Source organism: Oryx dammah, unplaced genomic scaffold (assembly GCF_014754425.2).
Source record: "Oryx dammah isolate SB20612 unplaced genomic scaffold, SCBI_Odam_1.1 HiC_scaffold_23, whole genome shotgun sequence".
NCBI classification, from domain to species: Eukaryota; Metazoa; Chordata; class Mammalia; order Artiodactyla; family Bovidae; genus Oryx; species Oryx dammah.
The window spans coordinates 20,822,132-20,844,135 of record NW_024070207.1 but is presented as its reverse complement, the minus strand read 5'-3'; the positions used below and the strand labels follow the sequence as shown (position 1 = coordinate 20,844,135).

The 22,004-nt window shown below is 35.9% G+C and overlaps 1 protein-coding gene across 1 annotated transcript; it reads left to right on the top strand.

The window, feature by feature from the left end:
- The first annotated feature begins 182 nt into the window (after nt 1-182).
- IL13RA2 (interleukin 13 receptor subunit alpha 2) lies at nt 183-21,095 on the top strand. The gene is made up of 9 exons (XM_040265118.1): nt 183-305; nt 5,928-6,079; nt 7,106-7,259; nt 8,207-8,327; nt 12,284-12,468; nt 13,823-13,965; nt 15,096-15,240; nt 20,167-20,282; nt 21,001-21,095. The coding sequence occupies exons 1-9, from the start codon at nt 212-214 to the stop codon at nt 21,031-21,033; spliced, it is 1,143 nt and encodes a 380-aa protein (XP_040121052.1). The 5' UTR covers nt 183-211; the 3' UTR covers nt 21,034-21,095.
- Nucleotides 21,096-22,004: the final 909 nt, after the last annotated feature.

The following is a 22,004-nucleotide window of genomic DNA, read 5'->3' as shown; positions in this document are numbered from 1 at the left end:
TTCCAATTATTTTGGTTCCAAGCTTGATTTATGTTTTTTCTGTTTAAATGGTTCTACGGGGCACAGTTTTCCCAGTTCTTGGTGGAAAGCCCACAAAGAGTTCCCAACTGTATTTTTAATCACATTTAATCCATATTGAAGTATGATAATGTTAAAATTTTATCTTTTTCCTTCTTAGAGTGGAAATTTCAAGGTATTAAATCTTAGAGAAATGGCTTTCATTCATTTGGATATCAGATGTCTATATACCCTTCTTATTTGCACAGCTTTTGGCTCTACTTTGTCTTCAAATGCTGAGATAAAAGGTAAACCAAGAATGGAGTAGTCTTAAAATCAGAGATATTAACTGCCTTGTCAACCTACCATATGAAAGTGCATAAATAGATAAATTATTATTGGAAATATTTCAGGGAGCCCATACACAAAAGATACGTTCTTACTAGTCAGCCTCATGTGTAACATAACTGATGATAACGTTTTATGGGATAAATGCCAAACTAAAATATACTTTCTATACGTTTTCATATAATCTTTTCATTTTTTCTTTTTTGGTTATTGACTTTATTTTTTTAATTTAAATTTATTTATTTTAATTGGAGGCCAATTACTTTACAATATTATATTGGTTTTGCCATATATCAACATGAATCTGCCATGGGTATACACATGTTCCCCATCCTGAACCCCCCTCCCACTTCCCTCCCTGTACCATCCCTCTGAGGCATCCCAGTGCACCAGCCCCAAGCATCCAGTATCATGCATCGAACCTGGACTGGCGATTCGTTTCGTATATGATATTATACATGTTTCAATGCCATTCTCCCAAATCATCCCACCCTCTTCCTCTCCCACAGAGTCCAAAACACTGTTCTATACATCTGTGTCTCTTTTGCTGTCTCGCATACAGGGTTATCTTACCATCTTTCTAAATTCCATATATATGTGTTAGTATACTGTATTGGTGTTTTTCTTTCTGGCTTACTTCACTCTGTATAATCGGCTCCAGTTTCATCCACCTCATTAGAACTCATTCAAATGTATTCTTTTTAATGGCTGAGTAATACTCCATTGTGTATATGTACCACAGCTTTCTTATCCATTCATCTGCTGATGGACATCTAGGTTGCTTCCATGTCCTGGCTATTATAAACAGTGCTGCGATGAACATTGGGGTACATGTGTCTCTTTCACTTTTGGTTTCCTTGGTGTGTATGCCCAGCAGTGCGATTGGTGGGTCATAAGGCAGTTCTATTTCCAATTTTTTAAGTAATCTCCACAGTGTTCTCCATAGTGGCTGTACTAGTTTGCATTCCCACCAATGGTGTAAGAGGGTTCCCTTTTCTCCACACCTTCTCCAGCATTTATTGCTTGTAGACTTTTGGATCGCAGCCATTCTGACTGGCATGAAATGGTACCTCATTGTGGTTTTGATTTGCATTTCTCTGATAATGAGGGATGTTGAGCATCTTTTCATGTGTTTGCTAGCCATCTGTGTGTCTTCTTTGGAGAAAATGTCTGCTTAGTTCTTTGGCCCATTTTTTTGATTGGGTCGTTTATTTTTCTGGAATTGAGCTGAAGGAGTTGCTTGTATATTTTTGAGATTAGTTCTTTGTCAGTTGCTTCATTTGCTATTATTTTCTCCCATTCTGAAGGCTGTCTTTTCACCTTGCTTAGAGTTTCCTTTGTTGTGCAGAAGCTTTTAATTTTAATTAGGTCCCATTTGTTTATTTTTGCTTTTCCTTCCAATATTCTGGGAGGTGGGTCATAGAGGATCCTGCTGTGATTTATGTTGAAGAGTGTTTTGCCTATGTTTTCCTCTAGGAGTTGTACAGTTTCTGGTATTACATTTAGATCTTTAATCCATTTTGAGTTTATTTTTGTGTATGGTGTTAGGAAGTGTTCTAGTTTCATTCTTTTACAAGTGGTTGACAAGTTTTTCCAAGCACCACTTGTTAAAGAGATTGTCTTTTCTCCATTGTATATTCTTGCCTCCTTTGTGGAAGATAAGGTGTCCATAGGTGCGTGGATTTATCTCTGGGCTTTCTATTTTGTTCTATTGATCTATATTTCTGTGTTTGTGCCACTACCATACTGTCTTGATGACTGTGGCTTTGTAATAGAGCCTGAGGTCAGGCAGGTTGACTCCTCCAGTTCCATTCTTCTTTCTCAAGGTTGTTTTGGCTATTCGAGGTTTTTTGTATTTCCATACAAATTGTGAAATTGTTTGTTCTAGCTCTGTGAAAAATACCGTTGGTAGCTTGATAGGGATTGCTTTGAATCTGTAGATTACTTTGCGTAGTATTCTCATTTTCACTCTATTGATTCTTCTGATCCATGAACATGGTATATTTCTCCATCTATTAGTGTCCTCTTTGATTTCTTTCACCAGTGTTTTATAGTTTTCTATATATAGGTCTTTAGTTTCTTTAGATAGATATATTCCTAAGTATTTTATTCTTTTCATTGCAATGGTGAATGAAATTGTTTCCTTAATTTCTCTTTTAATTTTCTCATTATTAGTGTATAGGAATGCAAGGGATTTCTGTGTGTTGATTTTATATCCTGCAAATTTACTGTATTCATTGATTAGCTCTAGTAATTTTCTGGTGGAGTCTTTAGGGTTTTCTATGTAGAGGATCATGTCATCTGCAAACAGTGAGAGTTTTACTTCTTCTTTTCCAATTTGGATTCCTTTTAGTTCTTTTTCTGCTCTGATTGCTGTGGCCAAAACTTCCAAAATTATGTTGAATAGTAATGGTGAAATTGGGCACCCTTGTCTTGTTCCTGCCTTTAGGGGAAATGCTTTCAAATTTTCACCACTTAGGATAATTTTTGTTGTGGGTTTGTCATATGTGGCTTTTATTATGTTGAGGTATGTTCTTCTATTCCTGCTTTCTGGAGGGTATTTTTTTAATCATAAATGGATGTTGAATTTTGTCAAAGGCTTTCTCTGCATCTATTGAGATAGTCATATGGCTTTTATTTTTCAGTTTATTAATGTGGTCTATTACATGGATTGATTTGTGGATATTGAAGAATCCTTGCATCCCTGGGATAAAGCCCACTTGGTCATGTTGTACGATCTTTTTAATGTGTTGTTGGATTCTGATTGCTAGACTTTTGTTAAGGATTTTTTCATCTATGTTCATCAGTGATATTGGCCTGTAGTTTTATTTTTTGTGGCATCTTTGGCAGGTTTTGGTATTAGGGTGATGGTAGCCTCATAGAATGAGTTTGGAAGTTTACCTTCCTCTGCAATTTTCTGGAAGAGTTTGAATAGGATAGATGTTAGCTCTTCTCTAAATTTTTGGTAGAATTCAGCTGTGAAGCCGTCTAGACCTGGGCTTTTGTTTGCTGGAAAATTTCTGATTACAGTTTCAATTTCTGTGCTTGTGATGGGTCTGTTAAAATTTTCTATTTCTTCCTGGTTCAGTTTTGGAAAGTTATATTTTTCTAAGAATTTGTCCATTTCTTCCATGTTGTCCATTTTATTGGCATATAATTGCTGATAGTAGTCTCTTGTGATCCTTTGTATTTTTGTGCTGTCTGTTGTGATCTCTCCAGTTTCATTTCTAATTTTATTGATTTGATTTTTCTCCCTTTGTTTCTTGTTGAGTCTGGCTAATGGTTTGTCAATTTTATTTATCCTCTCAAAGAACCAGCTTTTGGCTTTGTTGATTTTTGCTATAAGCTCTTGTTTCTTTTGCATTTATTTCTGCCCTAATTTTCATAATCTTTTCTAAAAAAGAGGCTATTTACCCAAAACTTCATTGTCTGGTACCCAATTAACTGAAAACATTCCTTAATTACTCAGTTCAGTTCAGTCGCTCAGTTGTGTCTGATTCTTTGAGACCCCATGGACTGCAGCACACCAGGCTTCCCTGTCCATCACCAACTCCTGGAGCTTGCTCAGACTCATGTCCATTGACGTTGATGCCATCCAACCATCTCATCCTCTGTCGTCCCCTTTTCCTCCCACTTTCAATCTTTCCCAGCATCAGGGTCTTTTCCAATGAGTCAGTTCTTTGCATCAGGTGGCCAAAGTATTGGAGTTTCAGCTTCAGCATCAGTCCTTCCAATGAATATTCAGGACTGATTTCCTTTAGGATGGATTGGTTGGATCTCCTTGCAGTCCAAGGGACTCTCAAGAGTCTTCTCCAACACCACAGTTCCAAAGCATCAATTCTTTGGCACTCAGCTTTCTTTATAGTCCAACTCTCACATCCATACATGACTACTGGAAAAACCATAGCTACCTTAATTTTTAAGACAATTAAATAAGTTTTAAAAATACATAAGTTTAAAATGAATTTTAAAAATAATTGCACAATTATTAAGTCATGTCTAATGAACTTTTCATTGCAGAAGGTAATTAGAAGAATGTATTTAACAAAAATTTCTAATCATGAGTTGAAACAATAGGATTGTCATTTCATCTTCAACAGATACCTTCTTTATTTGGTTCATGGGGCTCTCATTTCAAATCATTATTTGTGGCATCATTTATTTCTGTTGATTCTTTTACTTACCTCAATAAGTAATATGAAGTAAAGTATTAAAATGAAAAGCGGAGCAGAAATGAGAACAAATTATTAGCAGAAAGGCAACATGAGGGCAGTACTAAGTACTAGATCTGCTAGTAGGTTTAGTAAGTTTATGGGACTTCCCTTGTAGTTCAGACAGTACAGAATCTGCCTACAATGTAGGAGGCCCAGGTTTGATCCCTGGGTCCAGAACGTCCCCTGTAGAAGGGCGTGGCTGCCCACTCCAGTATTCTTGCCTCAAGAATTCCGTGGATAGAGGAGCCTAGCGGACTACAGTCCGTGGAGTTGCAAAGAGTTGGACATGACTGAGTGACTAACACTTAGTACATTTATAGAATAGTTTGTTAATTTTTATTGCTTTCTAAATCACCAGATGAAGGAGCCATTGCCTCCTGCTGTCCTCTCCCTTGAAATAAAAGATGCTGTTTCATGTCACTCAGCTGCCTGTCACCTTTTTTTGAGTCCTTCCAAAGAATGGCTCAGGTTTGCATATTCTACAAATAGCTCTGAGCTGTAGTTAACCAGAGGATTCAATTATCTTGAATGGACCAACAAAATCTGCCTGTTCTCCTAATTCTTAAGGCACTAAGCCAGAGTAGTCATATTTTATATTTTCTGTCCCTTTGTGTGTGTGTGCCATGTATGTTATGATGTTATACATATAGTAAACACTAGATTAATACTGACTGATTCTTGCTATGAGAGAGATTTATGTAATAAAATGTTCCTACCCAAGTCCAAATTGTGGTCTATATGACTGCAGAGATAACTCCATGTTGAATTTCTTATTTCTATGAAAACAATACCTAGATAGGCTAAGTCACATTTACATATGCAATTTCTTAAATAAGGGACAACTATGTAATAGTAATCTAGATTTTTAAAAACAGCTTTTCTGAAATTTAATTCACAAGACATAAAACTTATTATTTTAAAGTATAATGTATAGTTGTTTTTAGTATATTCACAAAGTTGTATAACAGCCACAATTATAAAATTCCAGAATAGTTATATCACCCCCAAAAGAAACTTCATATCCATTCAGTAGTTACATCTCATTTGCCCCTCCTTCCAGCACCTGGCAACCACTAATTGATTTTCTGTCTCTATGAATTTACCTATTTCAATATCTCACATAAATAAAATCATGCAATATGTGGGCTTCTTTCACTTAGAGTAAGGTTTTCAAGGTTCATTCATGTTCTAGCATATATCAGTATTTTATTCTTTCTTATGGCTGGATAATATTCCATTTTATGAATATATCATAGTTTATTTTTTTTCATTCATCAGTTGATGGACATATGAAACTAATCTAGATTTAGAAATCTTTGTCATAAAATACAGGATAAAAATTAAAATATTCTATTGATTTTATTTCAGTTAATCCTCCTCAGGATTTTGAAATAGTGGACCCTGGATATTTAGGTTATCTCTATTTGCAATGGCAACCTCCAGTGTCTCTGGATAATTTTAACAAATGCACTGTAGAATATGAATTAAAATATCGAAATGTTGATAGTGAAAACTGGAGGGTAAGTAAAGCATGCACTTAAGATACTAGAGTGCTTATTAGTTTTCTTGTGATTCCTGATGTCAGTGTCTGCTCTTGTTTCTCAATATCTCTTGTATCTCAATAGCTATTATTAAGATATAAGTTGCATGCCTGCTGCTGTCTCCTGTACATCCTGCAATATCTGTTTTCATCCCACCCACTATTAAGACTACCATTGGAAGTACAGGAAAGGAAAATCTGATCTCATGGAATATGGACTTATAGAGTACTTATACATTTTACCATATTTCAGAGTTACTTAAATCCTGTGTATGGGTCTTACATATGCTACCAGATGATGTGAGCTTTATCTTTGTACTCACCCTACAGAACACAGCATGGTTCTTTGCATATATTGTAGTAAGTGCTCAGTGAAAGTTTATTGAATTACTAACTATTTACATAGTCAACAAGCATGTTCTTTCAAATATTTTGATTGTACAAGGAATTCTGTTATCTTCTTAATCCAGCTAGGTAGTTTCAAAGAACGATTAAAATCAAACATTCATTGAGCAACTTTTTTCTGCCAGCTACTTCGCTAGCTAGGTATCAGGAATAGAAGGAAAAATGATATATGATTTTAGTCCTTCATATGGTCACACTTTGTCTGGCTTCCTCCAGTTACCACCAAGATCGTATATGATTCCTATTTCATATGATTTTTGAAAGGTGATAAATTGTCATGTAATAGGCATATGGTACATGAAAATTATCCCTTGATTTCAAGTTGGTTATAGCTCAAGTTCCTGCCACAGAGCCTTTTTTGTCTTCCAGAATTTATTTTGAATGAGGTGTTAAGATTCAAATGATCTCATCAAATAAAGTAATATGCAGAAGTTGAACTCTGCCAAAAATATATCTGGGACACTTTATCAGATAATCATCTGGAATTTCTTAGCTATTGAAGACTCTCCAGAGTATTAATGACTTTTTAGTCTTATTAATGTGGCTCATGATACCATTATTGTTTCTAAGCTTGACTTTGTCTCATCTTTTTATCAAACAGACGATCATCACGAAGAATCTACTTTACAAAGATGCGTTTGATCTTAACAAAGGTGTTGAAGCAAAGATACACACACTTCTGCCAAGGCAATGCACAAATGGATCAGAAGTTCAAAGTTCATGGTCAGAAGCTACTTATTGGATATCATCACAAGGTTAAAACAAAGCTCTCTTTTCATAGTTAATACTGTTAGAAAAATCTATATGGGAAGTAAGTTCTTTAACACTTATATAGAAGATTATATGTATAGTTGAGAATGTGGCACAAAATAGAATCCTTCTGAGGAGTGGGTGACTGGTGTTTTGAATTCTTTTTAAAAAAAATTTTTATTTTTACTTTATTTTACTTTACAATACTGTATTGGTTTTGCCATACACTGACATGAATCCACCATGGTACATGAGTGTACATGAGTTCCCAATCCTGAACCCCCCTCCCATCTCCCACCCCATATCATCTCTCTGGATCATCCCCGTGCACCAGCCCCAAGCATCCTGTATCCTGTATCGAACATAGACTGGCAATTTGTTTCTTACATGATAGTATACATGTTTCAGTGCCATTCTCCCAAATCATCCCACCCTCTCCCTCTCCCTCAGAGTCCAAAAGTCCGTTCTATACATCTGTGTGTTAGTATACTGTATTGGTGCTTTTCTTTCTGGGATTTGAATTCTTTAAATCAGAAAACATATGTGGCAAAACCTACATTTTATTTCATGCATGCCTGCTCAGTCAAGTGCAAGTCTTTGTGGCCCCATAGACTATAGCCCTTATTAGGTTAATATAGATCCCAGTTTTGGGCTCATATCAGTGAATATACATGCAACTATGCAGCTGCTCAGAGCATCCTAGAATTATTAATTTGGCACTTCTGCATATGGTTACACTAGTACCAATAAATGAGCCCTCAAAAGTTTTTGATTTTGCCTGTTCCACTTAAAGTGAAGTGATTTCCAACAACTTCCTTTGGGGATTTTCCTGATTATGTTGATTGCTAAATGAAGTGGAGAGGTCAAAGGAAATGAAATAAAATTGCTTAGTGATTTCCCAAGTGATTCATTACCATGTCTTTCAAGCATTCACAGTTTATTCATTTCTTAGGAAATCTGGACACTAAAATTCAGGATATGGATTGTATATATTACAACTGGCAATATTTACTCTGCTCTTGGAAACCTGGCATGGGTGCCCACTTGGATAGCAATTACAGCTTATATTACTGGTAAGTATTTTATAATAAGAATTCCATATCCAGAAGATATCTATCAAAATTAATCCACAGTATGAGTAACTGTATTTTCATTAGGGCTTCCCAGGTAGCTCAGATGGTAAAGAATCTACCTGCAATGCAAGAGACCTGGGTTCAATCCCTGGGTTGGGAAGACCCCCTGGGGAAGGGAATGGCAACCCACTCCAGTATTCCTGCCTGGAGAATTCCATGGACAGAGAAGCCTGGAGGGTTACAGTCCTTGGGGTCGCAAAGTGTCGGACAGGACTGAGCGACTAGCACATACATACATACCTAATTCAAACTTTAAAAAATACAAACAAGGCAAACAAAACAAATACTTGGGCCTCTAGATGGGCTTCCCTGGTAGCTCAGCTAGTAAAGAATCCTCCTGCAATGTGGGAGACCCGGGTTCGATCCCTGGGTTGGGAAGATCCCCTGGAGAAGGGAATGGCTACCCACTTCAGTATTCTGGCCTGGAGAAGTCCATGGGCTGTATAGTCCATGCAGTCACAAAGAGTTGAACACGACTGAGAGAATTTCATTTTCATTAAACTGAATTCATTACACTTTTTCAGAGTTGGATTTATGATGAAGTTTATTTACAATTATTTAGGGTTTTCAATGGGAATAAGTAGGTTTAGGCTGTAGCTACTAGAAGGCACTGTATGGGTGATATAAGGAATGCAATCATTGTTTCTGTACTGAGTTAAATTTTGCATCTTCTAGATAGATGGAATTATAACCTAAAAAGTTTTGACATATTTCATATTCTTGCTTTTTAAAAAACCATGTAGCTATTAAAACCAGATCCTTTTTCTGACTTCCCTGCCTTTGTTAACTCTCACTAAGGGTTTAAAGTGTTGTCACTGCTTTTAATACACCATTTAGGTTTGTTGTAGCTTTTCTTCCAAGAAACAAGCATCTTTTAATATCATAGCCACTTTGCCAACAATCATATAGTCAAAGCTATTGTTTATCCAGTAGTCATGTACAGATGTGAGAGTTGGACCATGAAGAAGGCTAAGTGCCAAAGAATTGACACTTTCAAACTGTGGTGCTAGAGAAGACTCTTGAGAGTCCCTTGAACAGCAAGGAGATCAAACCAGTCAATCCTAAAGGAAATCAACTCTGAATATTCATTGGAAGGACTGATGCAGAAGCTGAAGCCCCAATACTTTGGCTACTTGATGTGAAGGGCCAACTTATTGGAAAAGACTCTGATTCTGGGAAAGGTTGAGGACAGGAGGAGAAGGGGGCAACAGAGGAGTTACTTGGATGGCATCATTGACTCAATGGACAAGAGTTTGAACAAATTCTGGGAAAGAGTAAAGGACAGGGAAACCTTGCAGTCCATGAGTTTACAAAGAGTCGGATATGACTTAGCAAAATATTTGGCATAAAGTGAATTTAGTGGAGTCCATATATTTGTACCCGTACCATATCAGCTGCTAGGCTGATATTTTGGCTGCTTTTATAGATAAAGTAAATTTTGCATTACAGGTTATTTAGGAAAATAAATTAGGCATTTATTCCTTTGGAAATTAGTAGGGAAATCCCCCCTAATTCCCATTAGCTTTATTACTGGAAAGAGGTTAAATTTCAATGATACAGCAACATTTCTTATCTAGGAGAATGGAAAACTATATATTTACTTGCCAAACAGCTCTTTTTTCTCTTTTTGAGCCCCTGTTGGCTTTTTTGAAATTAAAGACGCTTACTCCTTGGAAGGAAAGTTATGACCAGCCTAGATAGCATATTCAAAAGCAGAGACATTACTTTGCCAACAAAGGTCTGTCTAGTCAAGGCTATGGTTTTTCCAGTAGTCATGTATGGATGTGAGTCATGTATTGGACTGTGAAGAAAGCTGAGCACCGAAGAATTGATGCTTTTGAACTGTGGTGTTGGAGAAGACTCTTGAGAGTCCTTTGGACTGCAAGGAGATGCAACCAGTCCATTCTAAAGGAGATCAGCCCTGGATGTTCTTTGGAAGGAATGATGCTAAAGCTGAAACTCCAGTACTTTGGCCACCTCATGCGAAGAGTTGGCTCATTGGAAAAGACTCTGATGCTGGGAGGGATTGGAGGCAGGAGGAAAAGGGGACACCAGAGGATGAGATGGCTGGATGACATCACTAACTCGATGGACATGAGTTTGGGTGAACTCCGGGTGTTGGTGATGGACAGGGAGGCCTGGCGTGTTCATGGGTTTGCAAAGAGTTGGACACAACTGAGCGACTGAACTGACTGGCTTTTTGGGGATTTATCCCTATGTGTATTATGTTCTCAGAGGATTTTCATTCATTTTATTAAACATAACAATATTTTATGTCTGCCTTTATTTTTTAAATGTTTTAATTAAATTTTCTCTTTAATTTTTATATTTTATTTACTTTGAAATTTAATTTTTATTTTATATTAGAATATAGTTGATTTACAATGTTGTTTCAAGTGTACAGCAAAGTGATTCAGTTATACATATACATATATCTATTCTTTTTCAGTTTCTTTTCCCACATAGGTTATTATAGAATATTGAGTAGTTTCCTGTGCTATACAGTAGGTCTTTATTGATTACCTATTTTGTATATAATACTGTGTATATTTTAATCCAAACTCCTAATTTACCCCACCATCACCTTTCCCCTTTAGTAACCATGTTTGTTTTTGAAGTCTGTGAGAATGTTTCTGTTTTCTAAATAAGTTCATTTGTATCATTTTTAATATTTAGATATGTGATATCATGTGATATTTTTATTTCTCTTTCTGATTTAGTTCATTTGTATGATAATATCTAGGTCCATCCATGTTGTTGCAGATAGCATGATCTCATTTATTTTTATGGCTAAGTAGTATTCCATTTTGTATATTTACCACATCTACTTTATCCATTCATCTATCAATGGACATTTAGATTGCTTCCATGTCTTGGCTACTGTAAACAGTGCCACTATGAATATTGAGATGATGTATCTTTCCTAGTTAGTTTTCTCCAGCTATATGCCCAGGAGTGGGGTTGCTGGATCATATAGTAGTTTTATTTTTAGTTTTTTAAGGAACCTCCATACTGTTCTTTATAGTGGTTATACCAATTTATATTCCCACCAACAGTGTAGGAGGGCTTCTTTTACTTCACACCTGCTCCAGCATTATTTTTCTTTCTTTTTTTTTCCATTGAAGTGAGGTTGACTTACAGTGTTGCTCCAATCTCTGCTGTACAGCAAAATGACTCAGTTATATACATATATACATTCTTTTCCATTGCAGTTTATCACAAGATATTGAATATAGTTCCCTGTACTATACATTAAGAGCTTGCTGTTTATCCATCCTAAGTGTAATAGTTAGCATCTACCAACCCCATTTCCAGCATTGATCATTTGTAGACTTGTTGATGAAGGCCATTCTGACTGCTGCGAGGTGACACCTCATTGTAGTTTTGATTTGCATTTCTCTAATAATTACTGATGTTGAACATCATTTCCTGTGCTTCTTGGCCACCTTGTAAATCTGCTTTTAAATCTGCTTTCTTCTAGTAAATTCTTCAGTACTGTATTTTAAAAAGCAGTACCATTCAGGATTATCAATATAAATCAATATAAATTGATTTATCAATATAAATCCCATATTTTCCTAATAGGAATCACCACAATCCTATTGGTGAATCAACATAACCTATATATATGAGTAAGAATTCTTGCCTTATATCTGAGATTTTATAAAGATTCCCACCAGATTGTAAGCTCTGTAAAATAATGGCCTATGTCTACTTTCCTTACTGTTGTACCCCTAGCACTTTTCATAGGATCTGGCACATAGTTGGTATTCAGTAAATATTGTATGTTATTAAATAATTTTTTATTTACCTGGTATTTTAAAATAATTGAAACTGAGCACCATACTACTAGAAGATATTGATAAATACAATTCTTACCACACTTCTTTTTATAGGTATGAGAGCTTGGACCATGCATTAGAGTGTGTCGATTACATCCAGGCTAAAGGAAAAAATATTGGATGCAGATTTCCCTACTTGGAGTCATCAGACTATAAAGATTTCTACATCTGTGTTAATGGATCATCAGAATCCCAATTAATCAGACCCAGCTATTTCATTTTTCAGCTTCAAAATATAGGTGAGGTAAACAACTTCAAAATGTTTCTAGTTTAGACCATTTACAACCGACCATGTGGAAGAGAAGAGGTAGATAAATAGATATCTACTGGAATGCAGGCTTCCCTGGTGGCTCAGAGGATAAAGCATCTACCTGCAATGCACGAGACCCGGATTCGATCCCTGGGTTGGGAAGATCCCTGGAGAAGGAAATGGCAACCCACTCCAGTATTCTTGCCCGGAGAATCCCATGGACAGAGGAGCCTGGTGGGTTACAGTCCATGGGGTTGCAAAGAGTCAGACATGACTGAGCGACTTCACACACTGGAATGCAAAGCCAGAAAACTGGAGGCCAACAGAGTACATGGAAGAACTAATTAAATATAAAAGTATGGAAGATAAGGAATTGAATGAGTATAAAGTATAGTTTTCATTTAGAATTCATAATTTGTTTCCCAGCTTCAGAGTTTGTCTTCTATAAAGTATTTTTGTCTAATGTTAATAATGGAATAATTATGGAATCACTCATTCCCAATGCTCAAAAGGCCCTGGGAATAGGTTGGATATTATCTGAGTCTGTGTTCTCATTTCTAACAGTTACAAGAATGACAGGTTCTAGAGCCAGCCATAAATTTTGAATTTATTACATTCTAGCTATATGACTTTGGGTGAGTTACTCTTAATATGTTTCAATTTCCTTTTCAGTAAAATGAAGATAATAGAAGACCACCTCATAGATTTATTGTGAGACATGAATAAGTTTATGATGTAACATTCCTGGTTTACTTCCTGACACATCATAAGCTCTAAATAAGAATTAGCTATTAATAAAAATAAAAATACTAGTAGTAATTTGTTGTGGTAGTTGTTTCTAATGCCATAAAATGCAAAAATGATTGTAATGATTTGGATCTTCTAGCTTTTCTCTTGTCAATATGTGGCTTAACAAAAAATCAGTTTCCCAAATAACCAAGTTTCTTAAACTGATCTTGGTTAGCAAGTGGCTTTGATTTTAATTCACATTGGGGCTTCCCTTATAGCTCAGTCAGTAAAGGATCTGTCTGCAGTGCAGGAGACCTGGGTTCGATCCCTGGGTTGGGAAGATCCCCTGGAGAAGGAAATGGCAACCCACTCCAGTATCCTTGCCTGGAAATCTCATGGACAGAGGAGCCTGGTGGGCTGCAGTCCATGGAGTCTCAAAGAGTCAGACACGACTGAGCAACTAATGCTTATTTACTTACTTACTTATAGAGAATAGTCTTGAGCCACCTGATTTATCCTGGATGCTTCTGTTAATAGGTGCCCCTAGCTTTTGATAAAGACTACTGCTAAACTTCAATAACTTTCATGTTGAAATTGTTTCCTTTTGTTTTTAGTTAAACCTTTGCCACCAGACTACCTTAGTCTTACTATGAAGAATTCAGAAGTCAGCCTGAAATGGAGCATTCCCAGAGGACCTATTCCAGCAAAATGTCTAATTTATGAAATTGAGTTCACAGAAGATGATACTGCCTGGGTGGTATGGACATTGCATTTATTTGGGAAAATCGTAAACACAGCCTTTTAAATAAAATAGTAAACATAAGAACCAAAGTCAGTTGCTATTCACATGAGGATGGAACATGACATGCCCCTTAGTTTAACTTTCAGAAAACCAAACAATCTTGTGGACATAAGAAAGATGCTTGCAGTCTGAAAGTATAATCAGCTAATTATACCAACTTTAAAGCTACATAGGTCCTTAGAGATAATCTAATCACTTGTTTCCAAGTTGTTATATATTAATTTTATTCATTGGTTTCCAGCTTAGGGAGTGGTGGAGACAAGTGTGTGAACCACTAGTTCTAATCAATTCATTTCACATACAGATGAAAAAACTGATTTTTCTACTTGAAAAAAATAGATTTACAAGTCCCAAGGAAGTGAATGACTTACAATAAAATTATGTAGCTAGAACTAGAATCCAGATCTTATTCCCAGTCTACTTTAATTTACATTATATTATGCTAGCTACCAAGAAAAGTTACAACAAATGTTGTTTTGGATGAGAAACACTCTTTGGCTCTTTTAAATGCAAAATTGAAGTAATCATGAAGTGATTTTTTTTTTTCTTTTGAGATCATCCAGCTGTGTGTATTCTCATATCAGAAGGGGTGGTTTCATGTCAGGCCCTGAGCACTGTTATACTGGTCTTATGATTAAACAAAATAAGAATAAGGGAAAAAAGAAGCTTTGTGTATGAACTTTACAGTATCCATAGAAACAACCTTCACATGATGACTCTTTTTGCTAACTCAGTATATGTAGCATTTTCTAATTTATGGAATCTGGACAATTTGAAACTAATCCAAAACGGGAGTCATAAACACCAAAACTACCTAGGAATTTTGCTCTGTCATATATGCCCTTTACTACCAGTAATCCATTATCACTACAGGAAAAATGTTAAATATAAATAAGGAAGAAAGAATGAAAAGTAAAACACCATACAGCGATGGCCACTGTTAGGATATTGGTATATACCTTTCTAGGCCTTTGATGCACTTATTTCATGTAACAAAATTCACTTTAAAAATGACAAATCAAGTAGAGTATGGCTAGCTGCAGTTAGATCAAATAATGACATCTTATTTTTTTCTTGGCTTTCAGACTACCACAATTGAAAATGAAATATACATCACAAGAACATCAAATGAAAGTCTCCAATTATGCTTTTTAGTAAGAAGCAAAATGAATATTTATTGCGCAGATGATGGAATATGGAGTGAGTGGAGTGATGAACAGTGCTGGAAAGGTATGGGATAAAAGAACAGTAGAGTATTTCTAGCACTGTTTGAAGAAGAAGATGCCTTATGGATGTCATCAGTTCAGTTCAGTTCAGTTTAGTCACTGAGTCATGTCCAACTCTTTGCAACCCCATGAATTGCAGCACGCCAGGCCTCCCTGTCCATCACCATCTCCCCGAGTTCACTCAGACTCACGTCCATCGAGTCCGTGATGCCATCCAGCCATCTCATCCTCGGTCGTCCCCTTCTCCTCCTGCCCCCAATCTCTCCCAGCATCAGAGTCTTTTCCAATGAGTCAACCCTTCGCATGAGGTGTCCAAAGTACTGGAGCTTCAGCTTTAGCATCATTCCTTCCAAAGAAATCCCAGGGTTGATCTCCTTCAGAATGGACTGGTTGGATCTCCTTGCAGTCCAAGGGACCCTCAAGAGTCTTCTCCTCACTACAATTCAGTGACACATGTTATCAATATCATAGGGTGAATCCTTCACCATTTTTTTTAATTGAAGTATAGTTCCTTGAGATATAAGTTACAGGTGTACAATATAGTGATTCACAATTTAAAAGGCTTTACTCCATTTAAAGTTATTATAAAATATTGGCTATATTACCTATTTTTATAGACGTCTATAATATTAATTGGGCTGTATCTTTTACACACTGCAAGGTTTAATAAGTTCTGTTTGATTCTTCCTACTTTCATTTGACAAGCTAATTTTACCTGTTTTGCTTTGATTTTGCTAGTGGATTACCTTCCAATGGTAGTCTTAGCTCCAAAATTTGGTGGTACTATTCTTGAGTTTCTTATATACTTACCAGATGTTAACCAAATCTGTATTAGTACCAATTGGAGTTGCAGTAGTACATTTACTCTGAAGTTTTACTTACAAGCATATATGTATTTTATCAGACCCTTGGCTATATTATGTGTCTTCTTTATATAGTTTTGAAAAATTATATGCTCATTATTCAAGATTTTTATAGTCTATGCCTCTTCCCCATTGAAATTCAAATGAATCCATTTAAATGTTAGAAAGAGGGAACAATCATAAAATATGTTGATATAGTTATTGAAGAAAATATATTTTAAAAAGAACAGTAACTAAACTATTTGCTCCTTGCTAGCAAAATTAATTTTCTCTCAGTGTATTTTGTAATTATGAAAGTCCAAATGCTCTTGCAGATAGTCTATAAACAGAAAAGATAAATTAGCAAGCACCTCAATTAAACATAGATTTATAGGAAATCTAATACTCGGTTTTAGCTAGTTTAAGTTGTCTTAAAGTTGACTTTATTCAGAGTCTTGTTATAGTTCAGTTATTAACATTCTTGTTTTTCTGTCAGAAGAGAGAATGTGCTAGTTTTTTTTTTGTGGGGAAGACTATTTTAATCAATATTTTCCTATGCTTTTGATTTTCAAGAGAACAGAAATCTTAAACAAGACACTTGTTTTCGAGTGTCTGGTATCATGCCTAATGGAATGTTTTTCTGATTAATATGTTATCATTAGTAAAATGTACATTCCGTTTACTTCCAACACTGATTTAAAGTGACTTATGGTAAAAGATATATTTCAATTAAATATGTTTGGGATTGACATGTACACACTATAATTAAAGTGGATAACCAACAAGGACCTACTATATAGCATAGGGAACTCTGCTGAATACTCTGTAATAACCTAAATGGGAGAAGAATTTGAAAAAGAATATATATATATAAAACTGAATTACTTTGCTGTACACCTGAAGCTAACACAACATTGTTAACCAATTAGACTCCAATATAAAATAAAAAATTAAAAGAAGAAAATAAACTTTCATGGAAGAGAAAAATATCAATATAAACAACATTGAGAAAGTGGCAAAACATTATTGTGCTTCACAGTATACTAGCTTTATCAATATAAATGTTAGTCATTATTTTAAATTGAAGGAAATTAACTCAGCCTTGTTCTTTCACATGAAGGCATATAAATACATATGCAGATATAGATACAAACATATAATGGCATTTTTATTGATCATTCATCTCCTTTTATGTTGTTCCATTATAATAGAATCTGTGTTTGTTATCTTGCTATTAGTATACTGGTATCATTCTCTTTCATATATCAGATATTTGTTAAGCACCTACTATGTGTCAGAGTTTTTCAGGTACTGGAGGTACAGTGGTAAAAAAAAAATCTTTGTCCTCATTGAATTTATATTTTATTCCCAAGTTAGGTAGAGATAGACATAAGCAAAGAATCCAAATATATCATATAATCACTAAGGGCTTCGGAGGAAAAACAGGCAGAGAGAGAGAAAGAACTCAATTAACTAAAGATACATGTAATCAGAAATAACACTTACTTGTACTATGTTTTTTCATTTTTGTCACTAATATAAAAAAATCTGAGACCCTGTGGAACTGACACTGAGAAAGACATGCCTTGAATTATATCTTGTTTCAATTCCTGGGTCAGGAAGATCCGCTAGAGAAGGGATAGTCTACCCACTCCAGTATTCTTGGGCTTCCCTTGTGGCTCAGCTGGTAAAGAATCCGTCTGCAACGCAGGAGACCTGGGTTCGATTCCTGGGTTGGGAAGATCCCCTGGAGAAGGGAAGGCTACCCACTCCAGTATTCTGGCCTGGAGAATTCCATGTATAGTCTTAGCTAGTTAGTTAGTTAAGTCACTTGGTCAGTCGTGTCCGACTCTTTGCAACCCCATGAACTGTAGCCCACCAGGCTCCTCCGTCCATGGGATTCTCCAGGCAAGAATACTGGAGTGGGTTGCTATTTCCTTCTCCAGGGGATCTTCCCGACCCAAGGATTGAACCCAGGTCTCCCGCATTGCAGGCAGACGCTTTAACCTCTGAGCCACCAGGGAAGCCCTATAGGGCCGCAAAGAGTCAGACAGGACTGAGTGACTTTCACTTTCACTTTCATTAGTCAAGGCAGTGTTTAAAGAAGACATGGTTTTCATGTTTAACATCTTTTTATATATTTTACATATAATCTTCTTTTTTAAAGTTGGAGTATAATTGATTTACAATGTAGTTTTTTTGTTCATTTTTATTTTTTAAACTTTTTGTATGTAATCTTAATCATGTTTTTTTTTTAATTTTTATTTTTACTTTATTTTGCTTTGCAATACTGTATTGGTTTTGCCATACATTGACATGAATCAGCCACGGGTGTACATGAGTTCCCAATCCTGAACCCCCCTCCCACCTCCCACCCCATATCATCTCTCTGGATCATCCCCGTGCACCAGCCCCAAGCATCCTATATCCTGTATCGAACATAGACTGGCGATTCATTTCTTACATGATAGTATACATGTTTCAATGCCATTCTCCCAAATCATCCCATCCTCTCCCTCTCCCACAGAGTCTAAAAGTCCGTTCTATACATCTGTATCTCTTTTGCTGTTAACCATGTTTTTGATGACAGATTTCTTTTGTCCTAATGGCTATCTCTTGGTAGAATCTTAATAAGTTTGAGATTAGAAACAAAGACTTTTGAGATGCATGTGGTTTTATTTCTTTTGCACATTTCTTATTGGATGTTTTAAGTTATAGAAAAATAGCACAGTAATCTTTTGAAAATGACTATCTTATTCAGGATTTACTCTGAAACTTCACAAAAAAAGCCTGTTTCTTGCTGTTAATTTTGCATGCCAGAAGCTCATATCATTAGTCATTTCTCTGGATTATATCCTTGCAATTCTTAACTGGGCCTATGAATTTGGTAATTTTCTAATAGAAAATAAGATCCTAAATGAATAAGACACCAAGAAAAAAGTGGGGCTGGAGATAGTTTTGAGTATAGATATAGGCCTAAGATTCAAAATGTTCCATAGTATTTCAAAAATGTGGGAGATACTGGTTTTGGAAGGACAAACCTTGTATACATTTTCAATTTGTCTAGTGATTGCTCATTTCTTGCTATGCAGTGAAGGTGTCAGTTACTCAGTTGTGTCCGACTCTTTGTGACCCCACGGACGGTAGCCCACCAGGCTCCTCTGTCCATGGAATTCTTTAGGCAAGAACACTGGAGTGGATTGCCATTTCCTTCTCCAGAGGATCTTCAAAACCCAGGGATCAAACATGGCTCTCCCTCATTGCAGGCAGACACTTTACATACTGAGCCACCAGGGAAGCCCTTGCTATGCAGAAGAACCATTAAAATTTCATCCCTAAGAAAGAAAAAGTAGAATGATAAGAAAAAGCTCATTTCTTTAGTCTCCAGAATGTAAGACAATTTCAAAAACATGACTTTTAAAGACTAGCTCCATTATTCGCACTGAGACTTATTTAAGACCAGCTTTCACTCACTACTGCATTGTATGATATAAACATTTGACTTATTGAGAGTTAAGAGATACATATAGTGTGTTTATCTAATCACTCTGTTAATATTTTACCACTGTGTTATTGTGAAAAATTCACAAGAACAAATTTGAAACAAAATCATGTAATAAAATAAGAATGGGGGGGAGGAATTCCCTGGTGGTCTAATGGCTAAGACTCCGTGCTTCCAATGCAGGGGGGCCTAGGTTCTAACTCCGGTCAGGTAGCTAGATCCCACATGGCTCAACTTAGAGTTTGAATGCTGAAACTAAAGATCTTGTATACCGCAACTAAGACCCGGCACAGCCAAAGAAATAAATATTTAAAAAAGAAAATAGAATGGGGCTTCAGATAGTTATTTCTCTAAGCAAAATGAAGAGCTGTCACAGTCCAGTAAAGTAGTTGTTCAATAAAAAAAAAAAAAAAAGTTCATGATTGAAAGGAATCCAGACTCAAACATCACTTACTGGGAGATATGGCAGAAGTTGCCAAGTTTAACTCAGTTCTTCTCCATTTACAAGTTTATTTATAAAATAATTCCATTTTCAAAATAATTGTACACATCTAACCCTTCCCCTTTTTTGTGATTTTAATCCTAGGTGACATATGGAAGGAAATCTTACTATTTTTCTTGGTACCGTTTGTTCTTGTCTCGTTATTTGTTTTGGTAGTTACTTGTATACTTTTATATAAGCAAAGAAATTTATTGAAAATGGTAAGTTGTATAGCATTACCATGTTTAGTCTGAGCTAATAGATAAAGAATATTTTGCTTTAGAACTGATGAACCTACATTTTATAACTGCCTGTACACTGTGAATGTACAATGATATTGTGTAGACTATGATGATGTCTTAAGAATGAACAGTAATTTAAAATATTAACCCTAAAAAGCTACATATTGGGGTGGACTTGCTTTTGATGATATATAAGACTAATGCTTTAGAACATGAAACGATACCTTTAGATTAGGGAAAACATGAGAATTACAGGAAAAAAGCAGGATGAGAAAAAGGAAAGACTGACCTAAAATGTACACAGCCTGATATATATTACTAGTGTGCCACAGGTGAAAGATTGCAAAAATTTTAAAAATCTTGGTACGTAACCTCCTAGAGCTCACACTCCAGTTCTGCTAGCCATATAGTAGAATCTATACAAAAAACATAACCTGCATTATGAGCTGATTTTAGCTATTTGAGTTATACAGATAATGCTATCGATTGACCACTATATCTTTGGTGAGCTTTAAGAAGGAAATGTGACTTAGAGAAAAAATACCATAATGCCAAATCTTTTAAAGATAAATGTAAATGTGCATGAAATGTTATTCCCCACTGAATGCTTTTTTTCTATTTCTCTGAGTTATTAATCTAAGTGAAATAGTTTGTGTTATTAATGACTGTTAATAATGGAGCTCTTTCTTAATTTCAGGTTTTTCATACCAAAAAAAGAAGACCTTTCTAATCAAGATTCACTCTGTTGACTCAATAAATCCCAATCTTATGGCCAAATGTTAGATATGAGTCTTCTCACTCTGTTGACTCAATAAATCCCAATCTTATGGCCAAATGTTAGATATGAGTATTATCAAACTGAAGTTTTTCCTAAATGTTGAATAAATTTTATTTTGAAAACATTGTTGTCTTTAAATAGGCGTTTGATTATTAAAATCCTCAATTAGTAAGGAATTTTATGGATTCTATTAACAGATTTTTTTTTCTTATTGAGACACAAAGTTCAGAGACTTCCTTGGCAGTCAAGTGGTTATGACTCTGCTCTTCCACTGCAGGGTTCTATCCCTAGTCAGGGAACTAAGATCCCTCATGTTGGGTGGTGAGGTCAAAAACAAAAACAAAGTTCAACCAATTAAATTGAAGATCTAATTGCCTTTATTAGGTGATTCATGAATCAGACTGCATCCTACCTAGCAACTAGAAGGGTACTCTGAGGGGTTGTACAAAACAGAAGGTTTTTATAGAAAGAAGGATAGGGCAAGGAAGCTATTAGCAAAAGAAAAAAGGATTATTTTTAGGCCAACACATCTTCTTTTTTGAGGGGGTAAGGGAAAGGAAGGAGTTTTAGCATGCAGATTTCCTTTTCTTCTCTGAGGGAATATAGAGAGCCCATGTAGCAGGTGACCTCATTGGTGCTGACCAGAAAATTCCAGACTGGTTGGTTAAGATTACGTTTCTGGTGAAGGTCAAAACTGCAATTAGGTTAGTTGTTTAATCTACATTTGCTATCATGGGCTTTAGCACAAATTGTGCCATTTGGGCCTGTGATTTTCTGCCGGGAGCCAGCGTGAGGAATCCCACCCGTGACAAGGTCATGAGGGAGGATGCTGACATACGCAAGGCCGTGATCAGACTTCAGGAGTTCCCCCTGGCATTTCCTGAGCATCCACCCCCCAAAATAAAAATCTGCCGGCTTTTGTA